The 16,142-nt window shown below is 42.3% G+C and overlaps 1 protein-coding gene and 1 long non-coding RNA gene across 4 annotated transcripts in view; one reads left to right on the top strand and one right to left on the bottom strand.

Annotated features, from left to right (window-relative positions):
- Window positions 1–16,142, bottom strand: part of LOC105354685 (metal transporter CNNM4) — a 30,411-nt gene that overhangs the window by 11,291 nt on the left and 2,978 nt on the right. For all 3 annotated transcript variants that reach the window (XM_023958140.1, XM_023958142.1, XM_023958143.1), the window contains exons 2-4: window positions 6,337–6,480; window positions 5,400–5,534; window positions 3,025–3,194 (exon numbers count right to left, since the gene is read on the bottom strand). In XM_023958140.1, the coding sequence (XP_023813908.1) occupies window positions 3,025–3,194; window positions 5,400–5,534; window positions 6,337–6,480 (449 nt within the window). The remainder of the gene's footprint in view (window positions 1–3,024; window positions 3,195–5,399; window positions 5,535–6,336; window positions 6,481–16,142) is intronic.
- LOC111947864 lies at window positions 6,493–15,133 on the top strand. The gene is made up of 3 exons (XR_002873813.1): window positions 6,493–8,492; window positions 14,762–14,831; window positions 14,901–15,133. It is a non-coding gene; the product is annotated as an uncharacterized LOC111947864 (long non-coding RNA).

The following is a 16,142-nucleotide window of genomic DNA, read 5'->3' as shown; positions in this document are numbered from 1 at the left end:
GTCAAGGTGAGTCCTGGCAGTCGCACGGAGCTGCGAGCGGATTGAGGAAGCCGCCGCCGCCGCCACACCGCGAGCATCTGAGGGAAGCTGTGGCCTGGCGTTCGCCCGGCTGTGTGCGTCAGCCTCCAGTGTTCAGCATTGTGTCAGCGTGAGTCACAAAAACAAACACGTGACGCTGAACTCAAACCCGCGGTTTTCACTGCGAGGGTGAATCAGCAAACAAGACTGTGAAGAGATTTTGGTGTCGGGTCACAAGCGCACAAACTGAAGCTGCCTCCTTTTAAGGAGTCTCTGCTCTCCTCACAGGATCCCATTTTCTCAGCTCTGGTTCACAACAGGAAGAGCTCCTCTGGAGTGATGCGCTGATGTCACTGAGCAGGAATGCAAGTGTTTATAATAAGCTCAACGCAAAAAAAAAATAAAACTGACTAGAGATTTTAACAAACAGAAGCTGATAATGAAACTATGGCTTCATTAATGTAGTAAAAGGCGCAGAAATATGAAGTTTTCTTCTTTTTGTTTGTGTTCCTCTTTCATTTTGACAAAAAAAAACAAGTTTTTATGAAAGACTGCTTTGTTTTTGTCAATGTTTTGTGGCAAATGAATAAATAAACACATGAAGAAAGTACAAATTAAATTTAGAAATTCTGAGTAATAATAATGTAAACACGGAAATGCAGAAAGCCACGCTCAGAGAAAAAGCCTGATGGCAAAAAGGCAAAAATGCGCAGCGAAACGGTCATGTAAGTAGCTAAAAGTAAAGGGAGAAACAAAAACTGCAGAAAAAATTGAATGAAGAAATATAATGATGACTTGGCTGAAAAAGCCCAAAAAACTGCTGAATGTAGATTACGTCATCTTTAGCTAAAATGATCTGAATTAACAAGAAAACTCAATAATACTACTCAATGCTAACATGCTAAATGCTACATTTAATAAAAAATATTTAAAAGAGCCTTTAAGAAGCTTAGAAAAGCTAAGAATTTCAGAATAAAAGCTGATAAATGAAAAGAAGCTCTTCCAAAATAAAAGTTATAAATATGATATTACACAACTAGTGCTGGATTGGCTAAATGGAAACAACAAAAACAGTCCTGGCGATCATGGAACCTTGAAACAGTAGATCACAATATTTTATTTGACTCTTATTATTTGGGGCTCTCTGGTTCTGTTCTGAACTGGTTCTATTCCAGAGATTATACGGGCGCATGCTGCTAAAAAGTCAATGAAATCAATTGCGGGGTTCCTCAAGGATCAATTTCAGGCCCCCTACTTTTTAATTTATATATGTTGCGACAAGGAGGAGTCATCAGGGGGCACTGCGTTTATAGCTATGCTGATGACACACAACTTTACATCACTGTCTCAGTGAACGGCGCTTTACCCATTTTAGACATAAAGGGACGGCAGAGAATGTCTTACAGCTCAACATGGACAAATTGGAGGTTTTACTTTATCATCATCGATAAATGATAATAGCTCTAAGTGTAAAACGAACCTGGCTTTTTTTAAAATGTTGAACATAACACCAGATGCAAAAACACAAAAACAGGTGAGTAAATTGCGAACCAAATCCCATTAACAATGATGACCTGGACCATTGAATCCTGGTTTTGGACCATGATATGAACGCCGTTGCATTTCCTGCTGATTTTCTTCTGTCGTCTCATAAATGAAGTTCAAGAGGAACGAAATACCATGACGCAGAAATGTGACTGTCTAAGAAAGAACAACTGTTATGAAGAACCATTCAAACATGATGAACTCTGGTCTGATGATCACAAACACAAAGGGTCTAAAAAAGGAGGGAAACCAGGACGCTGGCTTTAGTTCTTGTGATTTGACCGGGTGGCATCACACGTGTATGAACCCACATGTTCCCGCAGAGCAAGAACAGGACGTCTTATGACCTGGGATCAGGATTGATCTCATGTGATCGGGTTTCTGAAGGGGATCATCACAAATACTTCACCATAATGTCAGTGAACCGTCTGTACCGTCAATAATACCGCAACGATTTTATCCAGTGTGACCAGAAAATACTCCTTAAATCGCCTGATCATCAAATGTTGAGGGATTTCCATATATTTTTAATGAAACTTAAATTATCAGTAAGATTATTATTATTTATTAGTGGAACTGATATAAAAACGTAGTTGGGTTTAAATTTTAAAACTGACTTAAATTGAGGATTCCGTAAAAACTACATTTCCCACAGTGCAACTCTGCAGCTGAGGAGCTTGTCAAACAAATGTAGTCTCCAAACAGGATTCACCAGGACGTTCCTGTGGTGTGGGGGGGATGCAGGTCTTCCAGGAGGAAGATTTCAGAGCAGCCTGGAGTCTACAGACTCATCTTCCATGAACACTAAAAAACGAAGTAAGACCCCACCGGCTGACTCTGAATTCATCCTCTGCTGTTCCGTTTCAGTGGATCTGTCCACATGTGGGGTCCTCGGCTGCACCCGGCCTCCCAGCGAGAAGATCCCACAGAGGAGAGGAGCGTCTCAGACCGGGATAATGACTGTTTGTGACGGCGCCGGATTACAGGGATTGTTTTCCCACCGTGTGGGATACGAGAGCAGAAAGGAAAGCTCTTCTGATGATTTCTGTTTACGCTGGGTGAAGGAATGTGTGCGTTGACTTCACCAGAAAGTGTTTAAACTACTGCAGACAGGATCTTTTAATACCAAACAGTGTTGGATTCCCAGCATCCCTGTAGATCTGTGCTTTTGCATGAGGAGGTCTGCAGAGAAGAACGTCGGCATTCTGAAGGAGGCATTCCTCCTCGGCCTTTTTAGGCCTTCATGAAACATTTAACTGTAACCTCCTCTGCTCCTCTTAAACCTGTAACACCAATCCTCATCTGCATCTCTGCACAGCAGCTCAGAGTTTCCTTCTCATTTATTCATCTGGGAGGATTTAAGACGACAAATGGAAATCTAAAGATCCCATTTCTCCAAATCTGAATCCAGCAGGGAGAACACGGGGGGGGGGGGGGGGGGGGGGGGGGTTGGGGTGTTACCTGCAGGATGAGGATGAAGTAGTCGACGGGTTTGCCCTTCTGGTAGATGTAGTGATGGAGCGACCGCTTGTCGTTTTCGTTGAACTTGATCTCCTGGACCACATCGGGGTGGCGCAGGATTCGCAGCAGCACTTTGTCAGAGATCTGATTCTGGAGGAACACGCTGACCTCTGCAGGACGACAAAAACCAAATCTCTGTTCGTTACAAAGCCGTACCTTCAAAATAAAATAATGTCTGACATCCAACTTTTATGAGATTATTAAATACGCTTTCTCTCTTCATCATCTCCTCATAAAAACACGGATGACTTTAGTGATCACAAACTCTGGAGGAAGAAACTGAACTCACAGCTTCAACACTAAATAAAAACGTTATCATGAAAAATCTGTGCGGCTCAAGCAGAAATCTTTTCCTTTTCTTATTTGCATTTATTTTATTTTCATTTTATTGGAAAAAAAAATGAGCGTATCCAACATTTAAATAAAGGACAAGATGAAGAACGATCAGTGTTTTCCAAAAAACAAATAAACAGATAAAGAAATAAATAAAACTATAGGACTGGTATCCACTCCAGTCAGGAACCCCCCAGGACAGATGTGAGTTCATACGTGACTTATCCTGATGCAAAAGCAGAAACTGTGTAACTGCTTCTGCTTTAGATTCAACAGACGGACTGTTGCAATCAATGCCCCCCCCCCCCCCCCTCCCACCACCACCACCAAAAAACAGAAAAACACCTTTTCCCTCCCAACACCCATCAGAGACCTTCTGCTGTTGGAAACTGCTGCGCTGTTGACGTCACAGCAGGTAACACAGGTGAGCCCCCAGGGAAGCTCCGCCCCCGTTACACGGCGAGGGTGATATGATGCTTCCCCCACCCATCCCGAAACAAAAAACCAACAGAAAACTAGAAAAAAAAAAGGCCCGCAGACGACTGAGGAGACGGAGATTCAAACTGCTGAGGCTCCAAAAAACCACTAACTTCAACTGAATTACAGAACAGAAACATCATTCTTCTTTTTAAAGTCACTTTATTTTTTGTTGTAATTTGAAGTTAGATTCCCTGTTTAGACTGGAGCTTGAGAGAAATGGAATTTCAATTTCTATGTATGTGAAAACATTATAGATATTGACAATAAAGTTTACTTTGACTTTGATAAATAACCCAAAAACCTGATGTTAAATGAAAAAGTAACTACTTTAAATGAAAACATGGAAATGTACAAAAACAAGTCTGAAACTGTTGGAAATAAACAACAGACATGCAGTTAAAGTCATTTAAAATATCATTTATGATTAAAAATGATATGAAAAAGAAGATAAATAGACTATTTTGACATCATCCTGGGTTAGGTGTCTGAGTAGCTGACTGTAATTCACAAAAAGAGCTGCTGAATGTCAGAAGTCTGCTGGATTCTCTGAGGTTCTGAACTCTAAAAGAGCAGAAAGTCTATCCGGTTATTTTCCATGAGCACAAACCGTTTCAAGACCCACTCTTTGGAAAATGGTGTTTCCAACACATTCTGTGCCATTTTTCTGAGGATGGAGGTCATTTCTAAAGAAAGTTAAGCTTAACATTACATTTCTGACATATCATTATTCAAATCACAGTGAATCAGGAGCAGACGGAAAAATGTTGTTAGAAAAAAATTGTATTTGTGACATAGAAAATACGGTGGGCGGGGCCACAAGCTCCCTGCTCCGCAACGGGGAGGGGAAGGGGGAGGGGTTGCTCTACAACTCAGAAGTGAATTAATTTTTTTATTTTTTTAATTTCTAATGAACTCCTGCCGCTCTGCAGAAACTTTATCCAAGTAAACGACAGTTTTTGGATTTTTGGGGAAAGTCTTCATCCTCATAATTGAAACGATTGAATAGATCAGCAGATGATAGGGGGTGGGACTTCAACATCTAAAAAACAGTTAACGTTTTTATATCACCAACCTGCAGAAAAACATTCAAACTAATTTAAAAAAGATCCTGGCTTCTGTGCGTTTCTCTGCGTTTACACGAGTACCTGTGTTTAACCAAAGTGTTGCACCAATGTGGCATCAAAAAACAAAAAGTAAAGTTACTTAACTTTAGCAACTTATCATAAAAACTAAATATAAAAGCTGCTTCCTTACGGAAAACAACCTGGAACCGGGTCAGGAGGTTCCTGCTTCTACAGGCTGAAACAGTAGAGGAGGAGCTTCTTCATGCAGTATCAGCTAACAAACATGCTAACCAGACTGACTTAACAACTGAACCAGATGAATGCCGTGGACACAGATCCTCCCTGTAGCCACAGACTCCAGGTTTCAGTCTGAAGACAGGTGCAAGACAACACCTGTCCTTCCTGATCAGCTGCCTGGGAAACAGCGTCCCGCCTCACCTGTAGCCAGGAAGCGATGAGCAGCCAGCAGCAGCTGAGGGGAGATCTTCACCTTGGACTCGCTCTCGTGTTTGAAGGCAGAAAAGTCTCTCTTGTTTTTATTGGGCGCCACTTTTTTCCTGCTGCGGTTATCGGCTAGAAAGAGAAGACAAACGTTTCTTCAAAACCACAAAGACGATGGGATCTCTGGAACACCCTGCAAGATGAAACTGCATTCTGTTGCAGGTCAGAAATGGGTAGTTTGTGTGGAGGAGGGAAATTCCTAACATGAAAAAACCCCTTTGTGGAGAACCACAGGGTTCCGTACTTGGACCCATTTTTTTATTATCTATTTAAGCTTTTATTACATAACATTATTGATCCAGATTGAATCCCATTTGAAGCTGATGATACTAAACTTTGTCAAGAGGTTCCTAACATTTTTCAAAAACGTGGAAATATTTGCCTAAAATCTGTTCAGACCGAGATTGTTTAGATTATCCTGAAAACTTTGGACCGTTCCATATACCTAGAACGGGTGGAATTATTTTAGCATCAGGTTCTATCATAAAAACATTTTTAAGGCAGTGAGTTCGTCTCTGTAATACATCTTTAAATTGTCCCGTCTAAAAGTGATGCCAGATGTTCTAAAGGTCTGTAAAAAGTCTCAAACCGAACCAAAATGGTTCGGACTCCAGTTTGAGCCTCTTCACTCAACCAAGCGCTTCTGCTCAGAAATCCGGACTTTTGTTTCTGTAGTCTTCAAAGTCTAAAGCGAACAGTAATAAAGCTATTTGGGACCATTTACAGGATTCAGAAAATGGTTCAAACTTTGACTAAATGACAAGATTACAGAGAGAGAAAAAATGAAAAGCAACAGAATGCAGTCAAACTATTTAAGGAGAAAGACAGTTTCAGGACTCGAAGCTTCATGAGACCATCTGCAACCAAAACTTACTGTAGAGGTCAGATTCATCCAGAATCTCAGATTTAATGATCTCCTCAATGACGTCTTCAAGGGTAACCAACCCCAGCACTTCGTAGAACGGATCTCCTTCCCCCTCGTTGTTCACCTTCTGGACAATGGCCAGGTGAGACTTTCCTGAGAGACAAAGACACCCGTCAGTTTTCAACATATTGACCTGAAATTTCAATCAAACGAACAAAAACAGCACAAATACAGCCAAGGAGAACTGTGACAGACAAACAAGAGCTCTTATAGGCACTAAAGGGGTTAATGAATCACTAAAATTCTTCAGAATAACGCGTTGGTCACATCTGTAGACCAGTTATAAAATAAAGAAACCATTTTGTCCACGTCTGAGGGATCTGAACTTAACGAGATTCCAACATTTGGGGTCATTTGCATTTTTGCTTAATTTAATAGTGCTGCACCTTGAGACAGCCTCAGCCTTGATGAATAAACTGAACTGAAGCCATGAAAAGCCAATAGAACCATAAGGAATATTGGACCACTAGAACCATTAAAACCATTGGACCACTAGAAACATTAGAACCATTGGAACCATTAAAACCATTGGACCACTAGAACCATTAAAACCATTGGACCACTAGAACCATTAAAACCATTGGACCACTAGAAACATTAGAACCATTGGAACCATTAAAACCATTGGACCACTAGAACCATTAAAACCATTGGACCACTAGAAACATTAGAACCATTGGAACCATTAAAACCATTGGACCACTAGAAACATTAAAACCATTGGAACCATTGGAATGATCCATTAGTTGGAATGCAAATGTCTGCGTATTGTAGTTAGTTCTAAATCTGGGCTCTTCTGGAATCCATCAGCAGTCTGTAACCATGGTTACAGCAACAGTAGAGTGTACATGTGCAGTTGTTTGTGAAGCTTTGGCGGACTTTTAATAAGATCTACTTCACTTCCAGGTATGCAGAGTTGTTACATCACCTCCACGCCATCACCAGTCGGGCCTGCCTTTGAACCAATAGCTAAATAGCCACTCTTCTACTCAGTCAATCACAAATCATATTATTAATATCTTGGCTTGTATTCCTGCATTGTAAATGGTTTGCTGGTTTTCCTACACATCGTTCTCCAGCTGGAGAATGGGTTGGTCTGGTCCTTAACTGCAGGGTCTAGGCTCTGGGGTCATCCTCCCAGGCACACAAGACCCCTTGGTCCAAGGCCTACCCAGCAAAGATTATGGATCCATTTCCTTCTCATTTTCTGTACAGAAATCTTGCTCCTAATGGCTCTTCTTACTGAAAAGATCTCAATGTTATTAACCTACCCTGCAGATCTACTGTTTGGTTAAGTAGGAATTGAAAAGTCATGGCTATGGTTGAGTTTAAAATAACTTGATAAAACTGAATATCTTTACTTAGAAAAAAAAATGTTGACTCATCAAATCAGATCTATTCCAGTCCAGATACAAAACATGAGTCAGCACAGTCAGATGGGTTGTTCACAGTGGTCTTAGTAATCCTGGTTTAGTGATCTGGTTACACATACTGACAGAGTTACAGCCTGAGGAAGTGCGTCTGTTAGTTCTGGCTCACAGTCAAAGTTTAACAGTTTGCTGGCGCCTCTGTGACTTAGCGCCACTCTTTGGCGTTTGTTTCTTCGGTCTACAGATAAAGATCCAGAAGGGTGGCTGGACTTTGTTCACGAATCAAAGCAGAAGAGTCTGAACCTAAGCTTGGAGAGGAAAGTACAAAGTGAGAAACCAGGAAGGATGAGATACAGCATGCTGTGGTCTCAACCGCCTGTTCTGGGAGACTCATCTGCTTTTTTCTGCCTCCTGTTTCAAAATAAAACATTACAGAAGCCGATTAGAAATGAACCATGCAGCGGAGAGAGAAGAGCTGAGTTCTCCCTCCCAGTGATGCTAGTTAGTCATGTCAGCAGGTTTATTTTAGGCTTTATGTCGTCCTCAGGTCACGTGTGCAAGTAAAGCAAAGAATAAACACGAACTTTGCGCTCCCAGGGCCGTGTGAGCACATGAAACAGCAGGCTAATGTACGCTGTAAAACAATAAACACCACGGAGTGAGGATCATCATGGAGAAAGAATCCACTGTGAAAGGCAGCGAAGGTCAAAGCAGGTCCAGTCCGTCAACGTCGAGGTTGGTATTCAGACTACAGCCGGCATGACCCAACCGAAGCACAGGAACAGACATGAACCGTTTCTCACCGTGAGATCAGGTGATGGTAGCACTGAAGGGGTTCAGAGCATCTAAAAAAAAGGGGATTTTAATGAAAGACGGACAATAACGTTTGGTCATATTCAGGTTTTTGGAGCTGTGATCTTTGTTGACATTGACCCGTACGGGTTCTGCGGGCTTTTGGGCTGTCCGTGGAGCTTCGTAGAGAGGAGCGGCTGCATCTCAAACCAACAGTATATCCTGCTTTTCTCAGCCTGTCAGAGTGAACTATATCCACATATGTGATCATGATCGTATATTACTTTTAACACTTTACAGAAAGCTTTTTTTTTTTTAAATAGTCATTTTCCCTGAGCTCATTTTCCAACCCGGAAGTAAGACGACTCCATCTCTGAGGCTCCGCCTTTCGCTCCTTGTGGGTACCGCCCATTTCATGACGTCATCCTGGACTCGGCCTTGGCAGCGTGTCTGCGTTTCCCCCACCAAAACAAAACAACATCGGAACGGAAAAGATGGAACGGAAAGATGGACGTTCATTTTGTGTAGAAAATGAAAATGTTTAGCCTATCACCGCTAGCTCCACGGAAAAAAAGTGGGTGTGTGCGTTAGCCTGGGGGCGGGACTTGTAGCAGACTCTTCCTGGAAGGGGCTGTTCCTTACTGTGTGATGTCACAATGTGGAAATCCACTCGTTTTCATGGATTGGGAGGAGCTTGTGCTCAGAGAGCAGGGTTTTAGAGGAATGCTCAGAAATGCGTGAACGAATCAAAATACCACTTTAGGGTTGTTTTTAGTGAGGAAGGAACATTAGAAAACACTTAAAAGCTCAAAAAAGTTCATATTGCATGACAAAGGCCCTTTAAGGGAAGTGGTTATCTCATGGGACGTCATATAAATGGAACATACCATTGTCATGCGTGAGGTTTGTTAAAACGTAGCCTGTGGTTTCCCTTTAAAATTAATCTAACAAAACAGAATCTATAAAGGTCAGAGGTTGACCACCCTACTTCTGCACAACAGCCGCCCCGACATGTTTGCTTTAAGTGTTAAAGTCGGGTGTGAAAGAGGATTGTGTTTGTGCAACAAGCCCTCTACTGGTTAGCTGTTGAACTGACCTGGTTACTTTCTCAGTAACTCTCCTTTATAAATTAGTGAGCCTGTGGTTGTTCTTTGGGTTTTGTCTCCAGTTCTGAATTTGACAGGCCCCTGGAACAGAAACTAATCTAAAATGAGAGCCAAATGTGTGCGAGACAGCTTTGACACAACTGGAATGTCTGTGTGAGAAAATATCTGTTCCAAAAACTCTGTGGATTTGTTGCAATCTCCAGCAACAGGAAAACCCAGCTCTACAACCTCATGGGAGCGAGAACGTTTTTCCAGGAGTCTTTAAGGAATTCGCTTTGGCAGGAATGGCACGGTTTGGCAGCGTGATCTCCACGGCACAGAGCAGAACCAGCACAACGCCGGCATTGGCAATCTTTAAGTAAAACGCTAAACAGACTTCGGTCAACGCTTGTTGCTTGATGCTGCAGGTCGTCTCCTGTTCTCACATCACGATTGTGACCAAAGAATCTTGATGACATGAAAAAAAGCCCAGGAGAAAATTGCTTTTGGAATGCATAACTATGGGAATCCTGAGGCTTTTTTGGTAGATTTTTGGAGTGACAGGTGATGATTGGTCACCTATCAGAGCAGATCCAGAAATATTCAAACTGACAGCAGTATTCATGAATGAAGCTGAAATAATTGATGCTATTTGGTTCCAACATGTGCCCCCCCCCCCCTCGTCTGGCTCTACAAACGTCCTGTTAATGATCGCCGGTTATGGTTGACGGGTTGGACCTTTGGTCTTCGGCGTCTGAGCGGTGCAGGAAGACCCGCCCCAGAGCAGAGATGCTCACCCCGCGCTCCAACCTTTTCCACTCCAGACGGACGCCGTGGCGCTCCAGCCCGGCAGCTCTCTGAATTATTAAAGACAACAGTTGAGAGACGCGCCGGAGCCTGTGGGAGGGGGCGGCCCCCCGGTGGATCATTTACTGAACCTGAAAACACTCGTGGTTACAGCAAACATCTGCCCCGCAAATTAGGAATACAACTAAAACAAGATGTCCCAAAAAGGCTTTCAAATCCAGATATGGAGTTGAGACGGAAGGCAGGACAAACAGACGAGACACAAAGAGACGGCCGGGACCACAAAAGGTTCAGCACCTGTCTCTGTTTCCAAAATAAAAGCTGCAGATCAACGGGATTTACAAAGAGCTCATATGACCAGCAGTTCTGTGAGGACCAAAGGATGTCTGCTTGTCCTTGATGTCTGGATTTGTGTCCTGGCTAAGTGAAACCAACTGTGTGTGTGTGTGTGTGGGGGGGGGCTGAAACACACTCAACACATTTCCAGCCTTGACCTCCGCCGGGTTTCATCCCAAAAATAGACTTTAGAAACTTTGAGGAACCCTGTTCCCGCCAGGACGGCTTTCCAGCCTGAAGTGGCGGCGTGGGGAGGTGGCCGCGCCACGGCAAGTATTGTGAGAGTTTTTTATCCACGTCGTAGACACAGAGGATTCTCTGTAATCCAATACACATCAGTAAAATACCTTAAAGGCTTCAGTTTTCCACCAAAGTCCATTTAAACAGAAACAAAGGGAAAACTAGAAGGGAATGGTTTAAACACTAAAGTCTTTCAAAATCTGGTATAAAACCAGAAATATTTTCCAATTAGGTTTATAATGAGGCACAAACTCAGTGAAAAACCACCAAAAGGTGATTTTCAGTTAACAGCATTTGCCAGGAACCACAACCAACAAAAGTTTTTCTTACAAGAACAAAGTCAGGAACTAATCAGTTCTGAAAACAGACATAAATCCCCATTTCTCCCTTTCTCTACCTGATGTAAAGCCGGTGTTTGTACCTGAATCAGCAAGATTTTACTCAGATGCATAGAATTACACCATGAGGTGGAGATAAACTCAGAACTTCACAAGTACAAAAAGGATGGTTGGTTTTTGCTGCTCCTTTGAGCTTAGCTTCATATTTTTACAGTATAACAATTTCAAACGATTTCTAAAGTGCTTTGGTTTGATTTGAAGCCATCTGATCAAAAACAGGTAAACAGGTGGAACAAACGAGGACGATAAAACTAAAGCTGTTTCAGCGATGGTCAAATGGAGAAACGGGACGCTTCTTACCAGAGAAGATTTGAACCAGTTTTTGAAACTTTCCTGTTTGAGTTATTAGTTAGTTGAATTATGAATAAAATTAATTTTTACTTAGGCATTCATCCAGGCGAGACAGATTACCCCTTTCTAACCATTTGTATCAGATTACATACACATATTTCTAAATCTCAGTAGCATGATCCAAACTTTCCACTGGATTAGGCCTGCACAATATACCGCAAATTTATCGTTATCGCAATATCAAGCTGTGCAATATGCATATCGCAAAAGACAGCAAATTTGCAATAAATGGTTACCGTAGATGTGGCCAAACAATCTTATGGCAGCTTGAAGTGTTTAATGGATTGAAAGAATCCCTTTCTGCATTTGACCAATCAGATGGACCCCACGTTGTTAACTAATCGGATGGCGCCCTATTATGTTGTATGTTCGCCTCCTACGTCAACAAGGATCATTTGTAGTATAATTTTTAAGCTGTTGTAATGGAATGGGAATAATATTTTTGGTTGTTTTGCTAATTGTTTATATACCGCAAATTATATCGTTATCGCAATATTAATCACTGATATCGCATATCGCGAGTTTTCTTCATATCGTGCAGCCCTACACTGGATATAACATGTTTTCTGCTCTGTAGTTCATCATCCTTCCACTAGGGGCAGTAGAAGAACCTTTCCTGCTTCCATGAAATCTCAAAGGTACAAATATTGCAAATTTACTACTGCCCCTAGTGGAAGGATGATGAACTACAGAGCAGAAAACATGTTATATCCAGTGTAGGGCTGCACGATATGAAGAAAACTCGCGATATGCGATATCAGTGATTAATATTGCGATAACGATATAATTTGCGGTATATAAACAATTAGCAAAACAACCAAATCCACACATTTTAATATGGTGATCAAATTTGAGACGGTGGGTAAATAAGGTGCTTTTTTCCTGAAAGCTCATGTCAATATTTCTGCATCTTCAACTAACATTATCGTGAACAAAAGTGGACCAAACAGCCCAACGGATCATAACTGATATGATCTCTATCTCATGAAAAAAATATTATATTGCAAACATTTTTGTGGATTTCATCAAAATAACATCTTACCGGTAATTTTTTTTTTAAAGTCAATTTAGGGTTTTTAATTACAATGATGATTAAGACGTCTTTAAAAACTGATTCTGAACTGAGAGGGTCCTGAAGATCCATAAGGGATGGATGGGATTCTGTCAGCTGTGCTCTTAAGGAGGGAAGACATTCCCAGAAACAGGAAGAGGTTTATGGAAAAGTGAGTGAGACCTTTTCCTGCTGTGCAGAGTCAATGCCCCCCCCCCAGTCACTAAGAGGTCCATAGATCTTTTCAGACTCCAGAGGAGCATCGTCCAACACAGGCCGCTCATTCGCCCGTGTCTGCAGCATCTGCGCAGACGTTCAGGACACATGACGGTTTGCCTCACGGCATCATGGGATCAAATCTCACACCGCCACACTACGATCACGTATGGAGTTCCACAGGGCGCTGTTTGGGCCCGCACTTGTTTTCCTGCTCATGTTTCTATTAAGGACGAGTATAAAGCTTGGTTGCAACACTGATGATGGCCTGTGTGTAGAAAATCCTGGATCCTCCAAAAGAAAAAGAAAAAAAAGCAGAAGAGGAACCATCAGAAAAACAGGAACCAAGAACAGATTGACCGTTGTCACGACAGCAAAGCTTTTCAGAAAATAGCATCTTTTTTCAATCTGTGAGCCACTTCCACAACATTTAAAGCAAACCGTCGAGCCTTTTAGACATGAATTTAAACTTCTTAATAAAGTTGTATTTTAAGTGCCTGTTGGTTCTGCGTTCTCTGGCTCTGTTGACACAAAACATCGGTGGCAAAACCACGGAGGGTTTTCATGGGGGAGGAATGCCAAACACATTCTAAACCCAACCCGTCACTGTCGTCCAAACATGAAGGGCAGTCGGAACAAAACCACGCTGCTGCCGGTAGGCAGACAAAAGCTCGGTATGTGGAGCGCGCCCAGCGCTCTGAACACATCTGAACAGTCATGGCTGACAGAAAAGAGCCTGCAGACAAACGGCGCTGTGCCTCATGACGACACGCTTTGTCCACAGACGACCAGGGAGGATTTTCAGGTTTCAGCCGTGGATCTGCAGAACGTGAGAGGAGGCGTGCAGCAACCGACGCCAGCGCCATGTAGAGCAGAGCGTTCACACATCTGCAGATGCTCAAAGCTTGCCTTTTAACTCTACAAATAGTCAAAACTAAAGAGATTACCAGAAGGTTATCCTGGAAGTATAATCAGATTAATCTGTTTCCTCCCCGAAGCTTTGAATTCATTTCTTTTCTCCTGATAAATATTTGCATTTGGAGATAAAATTCCCCCTGAAACTCGTCTTCGGTGATCTTCCACAGAGATGTTCCTCAAGCAACGCCTTGAGGAACAAGGCGTTGGTTTGTACACTACAAACCAACGACCCCCCCTGACAAAATGCTGTTTTTGGTGTTTCTAACATGTTCTTGTGGCATTTTTCTGATGATGGAGGACATAAATAAAGAAAATTCAGCTTAAAACTGCATTTCTGAGTCTTCTTTTTTTTTAATCGTTGTGAATCAGAAGCAGAAAAAAAAAAGCTGTTTGAAAAATATCGTATCTGTGACATAGGTAGTATGTTGGGCGGGGCCCCAAGCCCCCTGCTCGGTCCCGCCCACAACTAGGAGGTGAATTTCTAAAGAACTCCTGCCGCTCTGCAGAAACGATTTCCTAGAGAGCAACACAGGTTTTTGGTTTTGTTGCTAAAAACAGCAGCATTCTCATTAAAAACACTGGGAACGCTTTGAATGTGGTTCTCAGGGACCGTCTGTAGGAGGCGTCTAGACCTGACGCCCCCCCCCCCCACTAAAAATTAAAAGTTGAAGATCGTCATTCGGCTTTCCTGGAAAGCGTTTCCTAGAAGAAAACTTTTCTGCAAATTTTTAAAGTATTTTTTTGAACTACAAACGTTGTAACTTTGTACACTACAAACCAAAATAACCATCCCCCCCACCCCAACCCCAGGCATGAGCCAGGGCCCCCCAAGGGAGACCAGCCCCACGCTCCAGACAGCCACCTTCCCACCCAGCCCACGGTTGGTCCAGAACTTTAAACTGCTGAATGGCTAATCTTTCACAGCTAATCTTATCCTTGTTATTTCCAGCATCATTCATTATTTATCCATCTGGGAGGATCCTCCTCAGTGTCTGACTGAAAGGTCAGATGTGGGGGGGGGGACATCTGCAGAGGCAGCAACGCCGAAACTAACTGCAGATTTCCTCAGAGCACCGACAGCGATGCTGCTGGATGCCGTCGCCGTGGCAACCGATGCCAAGCAGCCAGCCAGAGGAACTCTGGATCCAGGCGGGGAGTCGGGTCAGGGCTGAGGCGGGGGGGGGGGGGGGGGGGGGGGGGGGGGTCGCTTGGAGGCGACTCGCTGAAACCCGACCGTCTCAGCCGATGTGGGAAAGCAGAAGCTTTAGGACGGCATGAGACAGAAGAGGGACGACCTTTTCAGATGGTTTTCATTTAGCCTCCATTTAGCCAGTTTGGTTCCCAAGAGAGACCTGGTCAGGACCAAAGCAGCAAAGTTACATGAAATATAAACTGTAGATTAAATAAACAATATTCAAAGTAGACACAAAAACTGTATATTTTTCCTAATATTTGGTAATGATTGGTTTTGATCTGTTTTTGTGTTTTGTTTTATTCTGTTATACCATCCTTGTATTATTGTGGAATAACATTTACAAATAAGTCATACATGACTAATTTGAACTCCTTCAGAATAAGAGCCACTTCCAGTTGCTGTTTTGTGACAGACTGAGCATGCTCAGTTTAGTCATTCCTTGTCAAGATAGCCTCAGATGGAGCAGATTAGGGTTTCTGCGCACTTTGACCATTTAAAAGCTGTTCTTCTAAAACACTGAAACAGGAAATCCTGAAAGACCTGATCAGTGCGCCAGCTGCTGTTCATGACGGTGTCATCGGCGTAGAAACAAAGATTTCAGAGCTCTCTAAAGCAATCATCGGATGACTGAAAGTGAAAAAATCTGACCTCACAGGACGTTCCTTCACTCTGCTTCTGCTCTGCAGCCTCAAGTGAGATTATCACAGTTGTGTGTCTATGACTACCAACACGCACAATCATTGTGTATTTAGTTTAAAAATTACAGGGCGTGGAGGCAGTTTTGCATAACAAATGTAGCTTTGAATAAAGGGATTATTAAAGTTTTCCAAAAAGAAAACATTGAGTATTTATTCTGTTTGTATCTGAAAATATAATTGAAAACAAATATGAAAATACTATAGTGGAATAAAAGATAATTATTTCCTTAAACCATATTAATAACCAAACTGAAGCTGTTTAATCAGCTTCAAACATTAATTTATTCAGAATAATTCT

This window comes from Oryzias latipes, chromosome 9 (assembly GCF_002234675.1).
Source record: "Oryzias latipes chromosome 9, ASM223467v1".
Classification (NCBI taxonomy): Eukaryota; Metazoa; Chordata; class Actinopteri; order Beloniformes; family Adrianichthyidae; genus Oryzias; species Oryzias latipes.
This window is presented reverse-complemented; position numbering and strand designations above follow the sequence as displayed.